Below are 15,080 nucleotides of genomic sequence, written 5' to 3'. Positions count from 1 at the left end.
CCTGTCCCACACAAATGCCCTGGAGCAGTGAGGGGAGGGAGGGATTAGTCATTCAGTCATCTCACAGGGCCTCTTGCTACAGCCTGTCACCTCCCAAGTGCTTTCGTGCCACATAATTATTCCAGTGAAGCCAGAGACTGTTTATTTTGGTTTAAGGTTTTGCAGCTTGGTCCACACCACAGCATATGAAAAGGCTTATTAATAAATCCACCTCCACCTTTTTCCTGCTCTTTTGACCCCAGTTGTGATGAGTATTGCACTGAAAAATTGTCTCTGTTTCAAAAGGCTCAGTATCATCTGCTCATAAGTGTGCTATCTCTTCATAGTTTGGTAGGTAACAAATGACTGTGATTAAAAGGAAGGGTCTGGTGATCTGCCAGTAGTTCTGACAAGGAGAGCAGCAATAAAAAGCCATAAAGCCACAAAGGTTTCCAAAGGGCACAATGTAAAAGACTTGCTACAAACCAAGCACAGCTCTGTAATGATCTGCCTAAATAGTTGTCTAATCATTGTTTAACACCTTTGTATCAAACAATTAGCTCAAGAAGCTGATTTATTTTAATTAGCCAATCAATATTTTTCAGTATTGTTTCTGCTGATCCTGAATTTCTAACCTTCCTGAGACTTCCCTGAATAACCCAGGAAGTTAAGCTTCACGTTACTTTTGCATTAATGTTTCAGCTGTCTTCAATTTTTGATTTTTTTTTTTTTTTTACAATAGCTGAAACTGAACTATGTTGAAAATGAAAGGTGGAAACAGCCAAGAAATTTCAGCCAAAGTGGATGTGAGCAGGATTTAAAGCCCGGGTCTGGTCACATGCTGAAGAAGAGGAGGGCGATTACTTGGGCTTAAGGAGCTTCCACCATGCCATCAGTCAAACTGTGCTGTAAACTGCTTCCAGCCCAACCAGACAAATCAGATTACTTCTATATTTGAGATTAAGTCAAAAGCTTAGGGTAGACATGGTCATCATTGATTCTTAACTTTCAACAAGTCTGGGGAATTGTTTGGATGTAAGTACCTAGGGCACTGCACAAAAAGAGGTGTATGTGATAAGATAAGGAGAATGGATTTAATGTCTCTTCATTCAGCACATGAAGGTATAAAACAGAGTACTCCTCAGAGAAGGGATTATTGATTCTACTTGATTTATGATGAGCACTCAGAGCATGGAAGCATTTTATGCAAATCTTGTCTCTTAATGCACCTGCCCCAGCAGCCACTGTCTTGTTAGGTAAGTACACATAAAGATCAGCCTGAATCTATACTAAAAAAATAGTTTGAGGGTTTATGTTTTCTTGAACCTGGCATGAACGGGAATCTTTGTTCTGAGGTGTTTGTGGAGCCTGTGCTGGGCTCAGTTTTTTTTTTTTTTTAATAAAGCTTTTCAGCTCCCTAGATAAAACAACAGCAAAAATTCACATACACAAGCTAAAAGAAGATTATGTCAGTGAGAGTCAACACAAACAGGAAATATTTGTGCTGAAGTCAGAGTCTGCTGTCACTAATGCTTTACCAGACTGCAAAGGCTGGAACTGATGGTGCCTCAGAAATCCTAGAGCTGTAATTCTGGGTGAGGAATTTTATGCTGAGCAAGACAAGCAGGGCAACACATTTAAAAATCCACATATGAATAGTCCATTTATTAAAACAAAAGACTCTTCTACTATAAGGAGGTTACAAGAGAGATTAAAAGAAAATGAATGAAAGTCAATCATAAGTAACAAATATCATTGCAGAGATATACTCCTGCTGAAAAAGGTTCAAGCCTTTATACCTGTTTACATCTCTCCTAGAAGGCAAATGAAGATATAGACCATATCTCTCTGTCTCACACGCTCCCTCACAGTGTCACAAGTTACAGGAAATGACATCAAGCCATTGAGCACAAACCTAATTCCAGAGTACGCAATGATTCACACATTGACGTGGTTTTGTGAGTATTGATGATGTGAAAATTAGATCCAGGAAAAGTTAGATCCAGCTTTGCACATAGAAACTACCAGCCCTGGTAGATGGGAGAGCTTCTGGTTAATCTTTCATCACTGCTGGTGTTACCTTCAGACAGCATGCATATGGCCTCATCGGTCTGCTGGCTGTCAGTTGTTGAGATCTTCTTGGAATCATGGCTGTTGCTTTGGTAGTTCACTGGTGAGGGATAGGCATTTTCCCCCACAGTTGATGAGGACATTGATTCCCAGGGTATTTCTCTTTTTCGCCATTTCAGGTCCACTCTCCATCCTGTCCAGCCATAGAAAGCTAATGTGAAGAGAAAGCCCTGCATGGGATTAAGAACCCCCTAGGAAAGAGAAGTGCAACAGGAGTTACACCAGCAAGGAAGGCTTCATCCTCAACTCTAGCAAAATGATTTGCATATATTAAAAGCTTCCCTTTCACTGAATGATTGCTGACTTTAAAATACACTATTTGCACACAACTAAAAATTCAGCCATCGCAGACACAAACAAATAAGAGAAAAATACCATGATCTGTTTTCTAAAATGCTGAGGCCATAACAGTAAGAGTAAGCACGAAATTATTTTCTAGCATGAAGTTTAGCCAGTCAATCCCTTGGTGTATTTTTAACTTTTCCCACAAGCTCTGGACTTTTTTATTCAAAAAAGCACATATATTTTTCATTACAAGCCAAGTCAAATATATGAGAGGAGACACTAGCATAGACAGTCAAGCTTTTAAAAATAGCAGGAATTGATCTGTCTGGAATTGCTTTAGCCAGTGAAAATGTCCATCAAAGTGGGATGTAAAAATGGGGAGAGGTGCTGAAAATAAAATCCCAAGTGATTGCCAAAAAATTTGTCTCTGTTCCAAGTGCCATGAGAGACTTAACAAATTAATGGCTTTAGATGCTTCTATTTCTCTCATAGGAAAAGAAGGAAATTATTTTTACAGCCATTTTAAAGCAGAGGTCAGTCCCCAGACTTGACCTCTTGCTCTCCAGGTGAGCAACAGCAAGGTCCCTGTCACATGGATGTGTTCACTCCTTGTCAGAGGAGGAGGAGGAAGAGGAGGAGGAGGAAGAGGAGGAGGAGGAGGAGGTTGTATCACATAAGTTGCATCACTTAATCCTTCAATACCAAACTGCTCAAATGCTCAATGACATAAATCATGCTCAGGCCTTACACCTCTAACAACTCCAGAATAAATTTGCTAGGAAAATGAACCTGCACTGTCACCTCTGAAAAATCCCTTGTCAAATATTCTAATAGGAGAAAAGAGGCTACAGTAAGAGACCAGCATCTCACAGTTATTTTTGGTGCCATGTGTGAAAGATTTTTCTCCTATTTGTTCCCAAATAATGACCCAAATATCATGACATAAGATGCAATCATTCTTTATAATAATAAAAAAAAACACTCTACAGTGTTTCCATGAAACAGAGAATTTCCATGAAATGCCCATTTAATTGGGAAACCTTCAGGAACTGTGAGCTAAAACTTTGCAGCTTGCATTATGGCAGAGTTTAGCAAGGTGAGGCTAGAAATCATTGTAGTTATCTGTTGTGGATCTTGAAATGGGAGTGATCTCTCACAGAGAGAATGCATACTCCAATAAACGGGAGAAAAAGTTGGCCTCTAAGACATTTTTGGCAAAGTTTACATGTGAAAAGCACTCCCATTGACGGCTCATCCTTTTCTCTTACTTTCTGCTTTTCTTCCTTGATTTTCAGAGTGTTTCTATCCCTCAAAATCATAAACCCCACACTATACAGGTGTTGTTTCACCAGTTTTACAACAGTGATTTCCAAACCCAAGTAATGTCACAGCTGACCCACCATTATAATCCAGGTGATCAGTGCAGCACTTCTGATGTTTTTCAGGGGCATTTCATTGATATCTGGCTGCATTTCGAGATAGAACAAAAGGGTCTCGTTGATGATATTGGATGACCAGCTACAGCAGGAGCAAAGAAGAAAAGAACAGTTACATATGGATGTGCATGTAAAATATGCTTTACCTGCAAAATATAGAAATTAAAATCACTCAAAGGACAGTAAGATTTTTTTTCAATCACAGAACCATTAAGGGTAGAAAAGAACTAGGATAATCACGTCCAAGATGGTTAGATTTCCTGCTAAATCTCAATCTGAAGGGACCTGTAGGTCTATGAGATCACAATCAAGGACTGGACACCTACCTACTCACCCAGGCCTAGACAATATAAATCAATATAAGAAAAAAATCTGATTTTAACTTGCTGCAGAACAGTAAATTGCAGAATAAAATTGAGATGAGAAGGAAATGTGATCTATAATGGGAATATCATGCATGCTGACTTCTTTCCCTTGTGCCTTAGACGAGTTGTGCTCACAGACAAGGAACTCAAATATATGCACGTGTTGTTGTAAAAGGCTACAGGATTTCCAGCTGGAGTTAGAATTTCAGGGTTAGATTAAAGACATCCAGAATGTCCATTAAAAAACACCAAAAAGCAATGCAAAAGTTGACTTTTAAACTTGAAAAATTTTAACAACTAAAAATGTTAACAATTATTTTTAATAAAGGTAATGTCTGTTTCCAAATAAGGATGAGTATAATCAAGCCTATTCATTGAAAGAAACTGAGTATGTTCTACACTAAACAGAGATTATAGCAAATGGCTGTAAGTTCTTATGCCATCTAAACAGTGAGAGAAGCATTTATTTATAGTTGTACTGCGGCATCAGCATTCATGTCATACTTTCTAAGGGGTTTTATATTTGTCCTCTGCACAATTATATCTTGATCACAATGTAAAACCTCCTGCTCTCCCCTCCCAAATCTGTAGGCACCTCTTCTATCCTGTTTTGCCCCAACCTGCTGTCTTTGGCTAAAGCATCCCATATTTGACTTCTGGGATGGAAGGAAATCTTCCTTCCATCTTCTTCCAAGCTTCTGAGATGAGACTGCCTCAGTCTTTCCTTCCAGTAACCTTTGAGAAAGTTTTTACTCTCCAGAGCTTATGTTTTATTAGAGCAAAATCCTAAACCAGAGCTGTGATTTTATATTTTTATTAGGAAAGTGCAGAATGAGACAGAATGGAAATAAACAAATGTCCCCACAATGTCCATGGGAAATTGGCCTTTTCTTTCATGCTTTTTCCCAGATAATCAAGCTGGCCACCATCCTTAGGTTGCAATGCACTTCTGTGGTGCCTCTGGGCTCTTTCTTTCCACAGCCCTGGGAGCTTGGCTGAATCTCTGCTCCTTATTATTTCAACAATTTCCAGGAAGCCATGCTGCAGGGTCCCTTGCTGCTGTCTCTCACTCACTCCTCTGCTGGCTACCCCACCCTTCACATTGGAAACTTCACTTCCAAGCCAAGAGGACTGTTATTCCCCCCCAAAAGACAATCATTTCCTTTAAGAGCACTCTAGTAGACAGCAGCCAAGAGAAGATAAAAGAGGCAGCCTTTCTCCCTGCTTAGCCTGTTAAAGCAATGTAACATGCATTAATACACCTGTGTATAAAGAAGTTAAGTGGGATATAGAGACTGCTAAGTTTGGCTTTCTCATTTCACCACTCCAGAGTCATTTCTTGTTGTCCCATTCTCCTCCTCCCTATCTCTTTTCTGTCCTATGCCAAAGTACTATTTTCATGGGGAAAGACAAAATATATTAAAAAATACAAATGGAGTTTTCTTTTCTGGTATTTCCTTATTTTCCAGTCAATATCCATGTGTTTTTCAGGCACTTGAAGATGGCAGAGCACAGAGGTGGCTGCATTGTATAATCATGGTCAAAGCCATAAAGCCAGACTTAGAAGCATTTTTTTTTTTGCAGGTCTCCAGTGATGTGTTTGGTGCCAAGAGGCTCTGAGAAATGTTGATTATAGAAAGCCATCTGTCAGCCTACAGAGCTGGGAGCCTGCTCTACCAGACAGCTTCAGTCAATGCCCAACCTATTGGGAAATTTTTGCTATTGTCTGTTGCTGCTTTTGCTTTTCTGTTGGTTAAACATTTTATCATTTCCTCACAGCCAGTGAGTGATTCAGCTCCTTTGTGAACTAGTTTAGAACTGCTTCTTCCTTAGATACCTTCCCTTCTAAGCATAAAGACAAACAAATGAAGCAACCCATCACTCTTTACTCCTGTCCCTGACTCTCTCCCTCTGGGAAAAAGGCACTTTAAAAAAAAAATAATACACCTCTTACCAAATAACAAATACCAGCATAATTTTGAAGAAGCGCATCTGGATCTCTGTCCCCAGACGTCGTTCATTCTCTGTGTAAATTCCTTGTCTTCCTTTCAGTAAGGAGGCAACTGAAAAGTATACAATTATGTTCATTAATATATGCACATCTTGTTAGTTTAGGCACAAAAATCCAGAAGATAGAGGCCTGAAAGAGGGAACAAAGGAATGGATGGATTTGTCTCCAGCAGCTGTTCAGAAGCTGGAAGGACCATTTTCAAGGAATCTCACATATAGCCTAATACTAAAGGAAAATAATTACACACAGCTGGATTCCTAAAATGAAAGATATCCCACTTTTTTTTTCTCTCAATCCCACTGAAAATATGAAATAGTATGATCAACATATTTCTATTTCATAACAAAAGGCAGCATGTACCTTCTATAAAATGTGTGATACAATTATATGCTTATCATGTGATGTTTAAATAGAATCTTCTATCCTATCTTGCACATTGTTTTTCATTGTGTTATTGATACAGCATTAGCTACACCTCTAAAACATGAAGATGGATTGTCAGCAAAAAAATTATGCCACATGCTGTTCAGCTATCACAAGGAATATACAAATGCAAGCACAAATATACAAAGAACAACTTTTTATGGGAACAATTTTTTAAAAGAACAAGTGCTTTTTGAAAATTAGTATGGCTGAGGGACAGAATGAATGGGATAAAGATTGAACTGAGAATACTTGATTTTCTCCAGCTTTTTTATATAATCAATGTGTAGATGAATTCAAGTACTGCAAACATCTAGCAATGATCATATTACGTGCAAAGAATGCATTGAATCCATGGCTTTTTTTCAGTCTCACTTCTTCCAAGCACTGGATAATAAATTGAACTGGAACATCAAGATCCCTTCTGAGATGTGTACAATTCCCATTTGTTTCATAATCTCAGAAGTGACAAAATTCTGATCACATTTTATTACATTTTTTGCTCTAGGGCTGCCAAGAAGTTAAATCAACTCTCAGATCTCACCAGCTAGAATAGATTACATTTTAAAGTCGAGGTTGGTACCAAAACTACAGTAGAGTTAAGCATCATGGGTACATTGCCTCAAAAGCTTTAAATCAAGTAACATGGAAACATGTTTGCCCACTTGCAGTTAGAGGTTAATAACAGAATAGCTTGTGTGTCACCAGAATTTGTCTCTAGGGCAAATTCCCCAACAAAATGGAGTCTTCATTTCCGTAGGCAACTGCTTCCCACCCTTTGCTGTATCTTTATGATTTAACAAGGAGCTGTCACACACCACTGAGTACAAAGCCATGACTTTCTACAGTACTATGCTGCTAAATAACACAGACTGATTGATGCTGGCCATTAGGAACATACCTGCTGATACTGTCCTTCTAAACAGGATTGGGTTGGCCACAAGCACTAGCAGGAGTGGGGCATAGGTTGTGATGTAATGTGGGATTGCATGTTCCAAGCCATTTTCACAGCTGAGAAGAAATCATTAAAAGATTATGCATTTTTTTTCCCACAGCTCACTTTTCTGGCTATTCTATTTATGTCACCTTTAACTTAAAAAGAAGAAAAAAAGAAGGAATGAAGCAAACAGATGCAAAAAATTTAATTTTTTAGACTTTTACCATCAGTTCACATGGGACATAAAGTTGATTTTAAACATGCACTGTCTGTGGATTTTTCTCAAATTGAAAGGAAAGCTAAAACCAGGAGTGGGAGAAGGGTGTCTCACAGAAGCTGTATCACAGCATGCCCAAGTGCCTGTACTGCCTGGCATATTTCTTCAGGGCCCCCTGAAGCCCAGGCAGGTATTTGAAGCATAGTCACTGACTCAGTGGGACATCCTTGGCAAAGATCATGATGCTCAGCTTTTGAATGTCTGTCTCTAAAGCTGACCAAAAGACACTCAAATGACCAGAGAGTGCCCCGATTTCACAGTCTGCTTCCAGAGCCTGCTTACCTGGAGAGAGAGGGGTAGTAAAGCAGAGCAATCCCCTCCACGCAGAGCATCACTGCAAGGCCCCACGTCATCATGTGGTACAGCACAATCGTACTGCAAGCACCAAACACAACAGGCACAATTAAAGCTATCCAACCTTACACTTCCCACATTGCAAGGTAAAAATAGGACCCTCACTGAAAAAGAGCTTTACAGACAGGAAATTGTGCAGGACAACACTGGCAATACATTAAACTAAGGAAAGCAGGTGGGTGGGGGCAGTCCTTCAGAAAAAAGAATGAGCCAAAGCAGTTATTCAGGCTTGCACGTGGAAGTCCTGTCCCCTCCAGACTTCTTCCCTACCCTTATTATTGAGAAGGAACCCCTGCATCTTTCATTTCTCCTGCAGAGAGCAAATTAGCAGATTAAAATTTAAGAATGAATATGAACAGTCAAATAAACCATCCTTTTGTGATTTGTAGAAAATAATGTTTAAGTTTCAGAGCTGGATGCTGCTCCCATCTTAGGGAGGTTCAGATCTGTGTTTGTAGAAAGTCTTTTGATGTTTACTCTGATCTCAGAATCAAGCCCAAATGCACATGATTTTTATGGTTAACAGGGATGGGGGAAGGAGGCAGGTACCAGCTGTTTGACTAGAACTGTGACACTTTGGACCACTGAGGATAAACCTGGTTTTGTAAAGTTAATTCAAAAAATTTCATTTTGGTTACACCTGCAGAGAAGCATATCCTTCATATCTGACTGCTCTGTATCATCTGGGAACAGAGTTATGTAACTCCACTTTTATCAGAAGCAACTGAAGGTTTTTTTGCTCTTCTAACAACCAACTTAGAAACATTTTTTTTTCTGTCTTGCATTAAAGCATTGTACTTTCCAAAGGGTTTAGGTTCTTCTGTCACAGGCATTGCAGAAGAATATATAATAAATACATCTTTTTCTTATGAAGGATTTTAAAAGTGTCATCAGAAGGGCAATAATGACCACACTCACTGAGAAATTTATAAAATAAAATATCAGAGAAAAAGAAAAAAACATAATTAACTATATGAAATTAACTGTATGAAGTGCAGCTCATTCCCCCTCCAAATTTTCATTTTCAGTACAACACTATTTTTTTGCTGCAAGAATCAATTTCAGATGCAGAGTAGGGACAAAAATAGTCATCTCATTTCCATAAAGTTTATAGACCACAATTTGCTCCATGTTTTTCCAAAGGTTAAATGAATTCAGTTACATTTAAATTTAAATTGGACATAAATCAGTATCTGAGCATTACCTTGGCAATTAAAGCACTTAGAACACCACATCCTTATCATTACCTGGTGACTATATGAGCATCAGATGGTTGTACAAGACTCACTTATACTCTTAGGTAGCTGCAAACAGAGACATAGAGTGTTGGAGGGGAAAAAACAAATTCAGAGCTTTAACTCTGGTACCTCAGTCCAGCTGATCTTCTCACCACCAAGTAAGAATCAACAGCATAGCAAAACAACCACCAGAAGCCAGCACTATATAACAGCTGGATCCACATCTAGAGGGGAAAGAAGTGCCAAATGTCACAGCTGCTTCTCCATTACCGCTGGAGCAGGGAAGGGACTCAAACCTTTGGCCTGGTGATTTGTTCTTTTAATGTGTGTATTTTCCAGATGAGATTATGAAGTATGAAATCTTACTCAAAATCACAGGAACATTGTTGTAGCCTATGGGTCAAGTTGTAGGTAAATTGAACAGCATTTGCTTTCACAGCTCCTTTTCTGATTTAGAAAACCTGTCGTTTGCCACTCTAGTCCTAACCTGAACATGGTAAGTGAAGCCCAAAGAAATTTATAGCGAGGATGTTTCCATTTTAGGTTAAAATTGCAGTTGTTTCTCAGTAGCTGAGGCATAAAAATATAACTGAGGTTAGTCATAACCACAGTGTGCCTATGCATTTGTGGGTTCTGCATGTGATGGGTGTTTACTCCATGCACAAGATGGTTATCAAGGAAAAAACTCATTGATGAGAAAATCACTCATGCTCTGGAAGAATGCACCTACTGAACTTCCTAAGCAATTCTTCAATAAAAATCCAAAGGAAACAGGTTCAAATCAAGCTAAATATTCCACAGCATTCCTGAGTTGACCCTATGCATTTTCCCCATGAACTTATATAAGAAAAGTGACTTTTCTTTGCCGCTGTATATAAATTCCACATTTCTTCCCCATAGGAGCTGGCTCTTTGTAATACTCTGGGAGTGTTTTAATATTCATGCTATCTTTCCTCCAAAGATCTGAATATCCTTTATCACAGCTCCATAGTAGCATCGTTTTACATCTGGAAATCAACATACTTGTTACTGAGCCAGATGTTGGTGAATAGAGATCTAGCAGTCCTTCCTCCAAAAGGCAAATCAAACTGGGAAATATTTCCTTTCACCATGGGATAGACCCTACCTCTAGTAATTTGTGGCATGAATTATTCAGTATTTAATTCAAACATAATGGTATTTTCCTAGAGCACAGAAGGCAGGGAATAAAATCCCAGTCTTCCTTCTAATGCACTTTACCCATAGCACTCAGCATGTAACTTTATCATCACATTTACATATTTGCTGCAGTTGAAAAATGCACAATTTACTACCCATAAACACACATATACAAAAATAAACTGCAGCATCTTTCCAGAAAATCCAACACAGATAAAACTGTCTCCAAACATAATATAAATCAGATGCACTTAAACCCTAAAGCTTTATATGATATCTTACTTTTTAGCAAAACATTTTGCTGCAGTGCCTGAAAGGGTACCCCTCTGCAAACCATTCAAGGGAGATGTCCTAAAGTTTCACTGTTTGGAGTTTGTATAGGCTTGTGGTTAAGAGAAATAAAATAATAGTACTAAAAGAAAAATAAAACAGAATCGGAAATATTTTATTAACTCACATGAGAATACGTTAGGGGAAATGAGTGGAAGAAGGGTTATTTTTCATTCCAATATAGTTGAATCTAAATTTAAAGTGACTCAAATTACAGCATTTTCCTGGAGCACAAGTAAGGGAAAATAAAAATTGTGGTAGACCGCTAGGCTGCTCACCATCTAACCTGAAATTCAAATGAAAAACAAACAGTCTGCATACTGTACCCTGTCATGCTTAAAAATAAGTTTTTATGTGTTATGGGCCAGAAAGTGAAACATGAGGAGGAGCGGGTTTTGAGCAGAACATTCTTGCTGCAAGATACCGAGATTGTTGGTGCTTTCTCAACAAAAAAACAGCATTTGCATCTAATAAGCAAAACTCAAAGATGTGTGATAGAATTAAGAATTGATAGATGTATACCATTTATATTCGTGTCCATGGCACAAAACTATCCTGTTTGAAGCTGCTTTTATATAGGCATATAAAGCACAATGAGTTCAATTTGGCACATATTGCTTTATTTTAAAACTACTGGAGCTGAATAATTTTCTTGACATGCAACCTATCCCCTTCTACATTGTAAACTTTGAATTGCAAAGCTAATACTGCTATTGCTCATGCATTAATTCATTGGAGATCCCACATTCCTATTGCATCTGGGTAAAGTGATGGTCTTGTCATTCTCAATGTTTTGGTAAAAATTGTGACCTTTATTCTTGTACAGTAAGCACAAATTATATTTCCCAGTGTTTTGATTATAAAATTTGGATCTGAGTTTCAATATGTACTTTTGGAATGCATTTACATTTTCTTATTCTTGCATTTTAATCCAGAAGATACTTAATTAGACTTGGCCAGATGCAGTCATTGAGATGCAGCCCAGCAATCTGAGCTGAAATCCCACATGGCAGGGATAGACCTTCTGCCAGCAGATTTGTGGCTATGAGTATATTTCTCCTGTTGTCCCTCTGTGTCTAAAACACACAGTCTCATGCCACAAAAGCTAATTTGAGCTACCCAAGTTGCTGGTTTCAGGAGGCCCTTGCTGCCACCACACAGACTGCAGTTAACCACACGCTGCCAGTGCAACGGAGCCATTCGCGGTGCTGTGCCAGCAGAAACTCAAACAATGGTTCACAGCCCTTCTGGGGTTGCTTATATGCTTTTGGTTCCATGTCCTACCACCATCCCTACCACCATACAGCGCCATCGGCACCCTGCCTGCCCTGACCCAGGCTCACAGAGGGAGGCATGAACACACTTGCAGGGGTGTGGCAGAGGCTGAAACCATCATATCCAGGCTCTGACTCACAGCCACATTTCCTTTTGGACACAGCAGTTTTCCTTTCAGATTCCCCCTGTGGAAGGACTCTTAATTGGGAGCAGAAGAAAGGAGGGATGATCTTGGTACCTACCGCACTCCCCACACAGAAAGTGGAAGGCCACACATCAGTCCCGTTCACCACAGAAATATTAGCTATGAAGCCCGGGAAGCCCAGCCATATACTTGACCTGAAGATCATACCTAAAGAAAAAAATGCATTAATGCTTTGAATCTGCTGGTGTGATTTGAGTCACATGCTTTTCCCTGCCACATATTTCACATTGCAGCCCAGCTTTTGTGCGTCTGCAGGAAGGCGATGGCTGCAGAGGAGCACAGCAGGGACAACTGTGCTATTTAAATGTCAGCGTGATCATTCAGGGAAAGTAGCCCCAAGACTCGGAAGCTGCTGGGACTTAAAACGATACATAGATTAGGATCTCACTTAGAGATGCTGTCACATGCTTCTCTAACATAAACTGGGTAGCAGTTAACAGACATGAAACGCTAAATGCTAAATAACTGTTTACCAGCATATGTTCATACACTGATATTCACTTCTCTATAAAATCGCCCATTGCAGAAAAAGAGTTATTTTTCACTTTTCTTTGCCTTCATTTTATAGGCAGTCCTTTTCCTCTGTCACAGGGCTGAGCAAAAGCAGCACCTCTGAATTAGGTAACAACAATGCCTTTTTAAAAAATGAACTTAGAGTTTGTTAGTGAGGTTTTCTGGGTTTGTTGAAATAAAGCACCAACAGGAAACAGAACAAAATGACCAGGTTTCCCACCAAGAATGAACTGTTTTCCACCCCTCGAAGTGAGTCTAATACAAAAACAACAATGGATAACTAGTTTGAGTTTGCCAGTGAAAGAGGAAGGGAGAAAAATAACTTTATTGTTGGCTTCATCTGAGTGAAAGGACCTTTTCCAGGTGCATGCACATATGTATTTTCTATATCTCTTTCTTTACTTCCTTTATAATCTTTGGTTTAGTATTGGTACTTATTAGGTACTGTGAGAGAACCTGGCTGGGTGTGAAAGGGGAAGAGAAATGAAACACAAAGACACACTGACTCACACACAGCCCCCAGCAGTGAGACAAAACAGCACTACTATTACCGAATGTGAGGGGGGAAAATGCTACTGTAGAAACAAACTTGTCCTGTATTTTCATAGCACATGTCATGACAATTTATACCCAATTTGACAGTAAATGACTGATGGGAGAAATTACCAAATGGCTGATGGCACAGCTCAAGACATACTAGTTTCATTTTTACTCATGCATTCTGTTTTAGTCTCCACTGGTTTATTCCTCCAGACTATCCACCAGGGTCTGGGCAGCAGGTTGTCCTTGATAAGGTAGCTTTACTCACATTTCAAAAGCCTGTATCCAGCATGATCTGTGTGCAGCTGCAAGTCAAACTCATTTTCTGTCTATGTGATGTGCCCAGAGAAGCAGCTGGCACATGAGCAGGAGGCACAGTTGGTCCAAAAGGATTTGAGGGTATAAAGGACAGTGATTTTCAAATGCAGTCCTATGGATTGGCTAAATGTTTGATGTCAGATTTATTTTCCAATGTGCTGCCTCACCTCCACTTTTATGCCTTACTCTGAGCAGAAGCTCTCATTCTAGATTTTAATTTGTTTTAAAGCAGAGATTTTGGTGTAGATTTGTCAAGAGCTATTAAACAAGAACTTTCTCCCCAAAGACCCATAATTTCCTGATCTCACTTAGTCCAAATCTTCCTGTGAACACAAACAGCATGCTTCCCTCAGAAATCTCTGCTGTCTATTCACCAGCTTCATTTGTGTGTGGTACCTCAGAGCAAAAAGAACCTGTTACAGCAATGGCAAGGACATCAAGATGGCACTTACCTAAGCCTCCAAGGATGTCACAAATGGAGATAAAGAGAAGGATGGTGGAGGAGGAGGAGGCTTTGGGCATCTTCCGTGGGCTCTGTCCCTTCTTTGGCAGAAGCTGCAGGATGGTCAATAGCAGGCTGATGGAGGCACTGCCAATGCAGACTCCACAGAAGACTTCAGGCTGGAAGTTCATCACCAGCTCTGTAGCTGCATCCCGGTTTGGGCAGCAGTAGGTTTCTAACCTTGGAGAAGCCATGAAACAAATGTCCGACTGGTGGAGGGGCCCACGAGCAGAAGAAAATGCTGTTGCTTCCCCGAGGTAGCATTCACTTTTTCTTCAGCCTCCCCATTAGTCCTCGGTGGTGAGAATCACGCGATTGATGGATCATGTGCTGCTGCTGCTGCTGCTGCTGGAAGTAAATCCCCTAGAGCTGCCTTTCTCAGCCTCTCCTAGCAAGGAGATCAGATCTGAACAAGAAACCACAGTGTAATGTGAAACATGCCCCATGCTCGCTCAGAGCCATTGGCAACAGTTCACTCACATATTTCTGCTTGTACAGTATGTGATACAGGAAGACTTAAACTCGTCAGAGCACTGAAGATGGTTTAAAATAAATAAGGATGCAGATACCAAAGTGGAAACATTACATTTTAATTGTGTTTCTCTTTAGCCCCGTCCCACACAGCATTGTTTAATTACCTCAAATTAACTGAAAAGATGAGTCCAGAAAAAAGCAGTCCCAGTCTTTAGAAGGAAGAGCAGGGATATAAATCCACACCCTAAGCCAAATTTCAGTTCTAGTGATCCAACCCACCAATCTCTATAAATAAAATTAGAAACACAATACCCTATCACTGTAGAAAGA

At 39.6% G+C, this 15,080-nt stretch overlaps 1 protein-coding gene across 1 annotated transcript; it reads right to left on the bottom strand.

Moving 5' to 3' along the window:
* Positions 1 to 1,615: 1,615 nt before the first annotated feature.
* On the bottom strand, positions 1,616 to 14,605 carry GPR143 (G protein-coupled receptor 143). Its single transcript, XM_053935224.1, has 8 exons — positions 14,227 to 14,605; positions 12,441 to 12,550; positions 9,565 to 9,659; positions 8,126 to 8,218; positions 7,531 to 7,640; positions 6,150 to 6,258; positions 3,795 to 3,912; positions 1,616 to 2,300 (listed from the first exon to the last, which is right to left on the bottom strand). The coding sequence occupies exons 1-8, from the start codon at positions 14,468 to 14,470 to the stop codon at positions 2,001 to 2,003; spliced, it is 1,179 nt and encodes a 392-aa protein (XP_053791199.1). The 5' UTR covers positions 14,471 to 14,605; the 3' UTR covers positions 1,616 to 2,000.
* Between the last annotated feature and the right edge of the window lie 475 nt (positions 14,606 to 15,080).

Source organism: Vidua chalybeata, chromosome 2 (assembly GCF_026979565.1).
Source record: "Vidua chalybeata isolate OUT-0048 chromosome 2, bVidCha1 merged haplotype, whole genome shotgun sequence".
Classification (NCBI taxonomy): Eukaryota; Metazoa; Chordata; class Aves; order Passeriformes; family Viduidae; genus Vidua; species Vidua chalybeata.
The sequence above is the reverse complement of the archived record's forward strand: the minus strand, read 5'-3'. Positions and strand labels throughout refer to the sequence as shown.

Bases quoted from the DNA above. Each gene is read 5' to 3' on its own strand.
- GPR143 (XM_053935224.1), bottom strand. From the start codon at position 14,470: ATGGCTTCTCCAAGGTTAGAAACCTACTGCTGCCCAAACCGGGATGCA. The intron at 8,219-9,564 runs GTACCAGAGTTA...TGGTGCTTGCAG, and splicing joins AGAAGATCAGCTGGACTGAG to TACGATTGTGCTGTACCACA. The intron at 2,301-3,794 runs GTGGGTCAGCTG...TCTCTTTCCTAG, and splicing joins TGATCACCTGGATTATAATG to GGGGTTCTTAATCCCATGCA.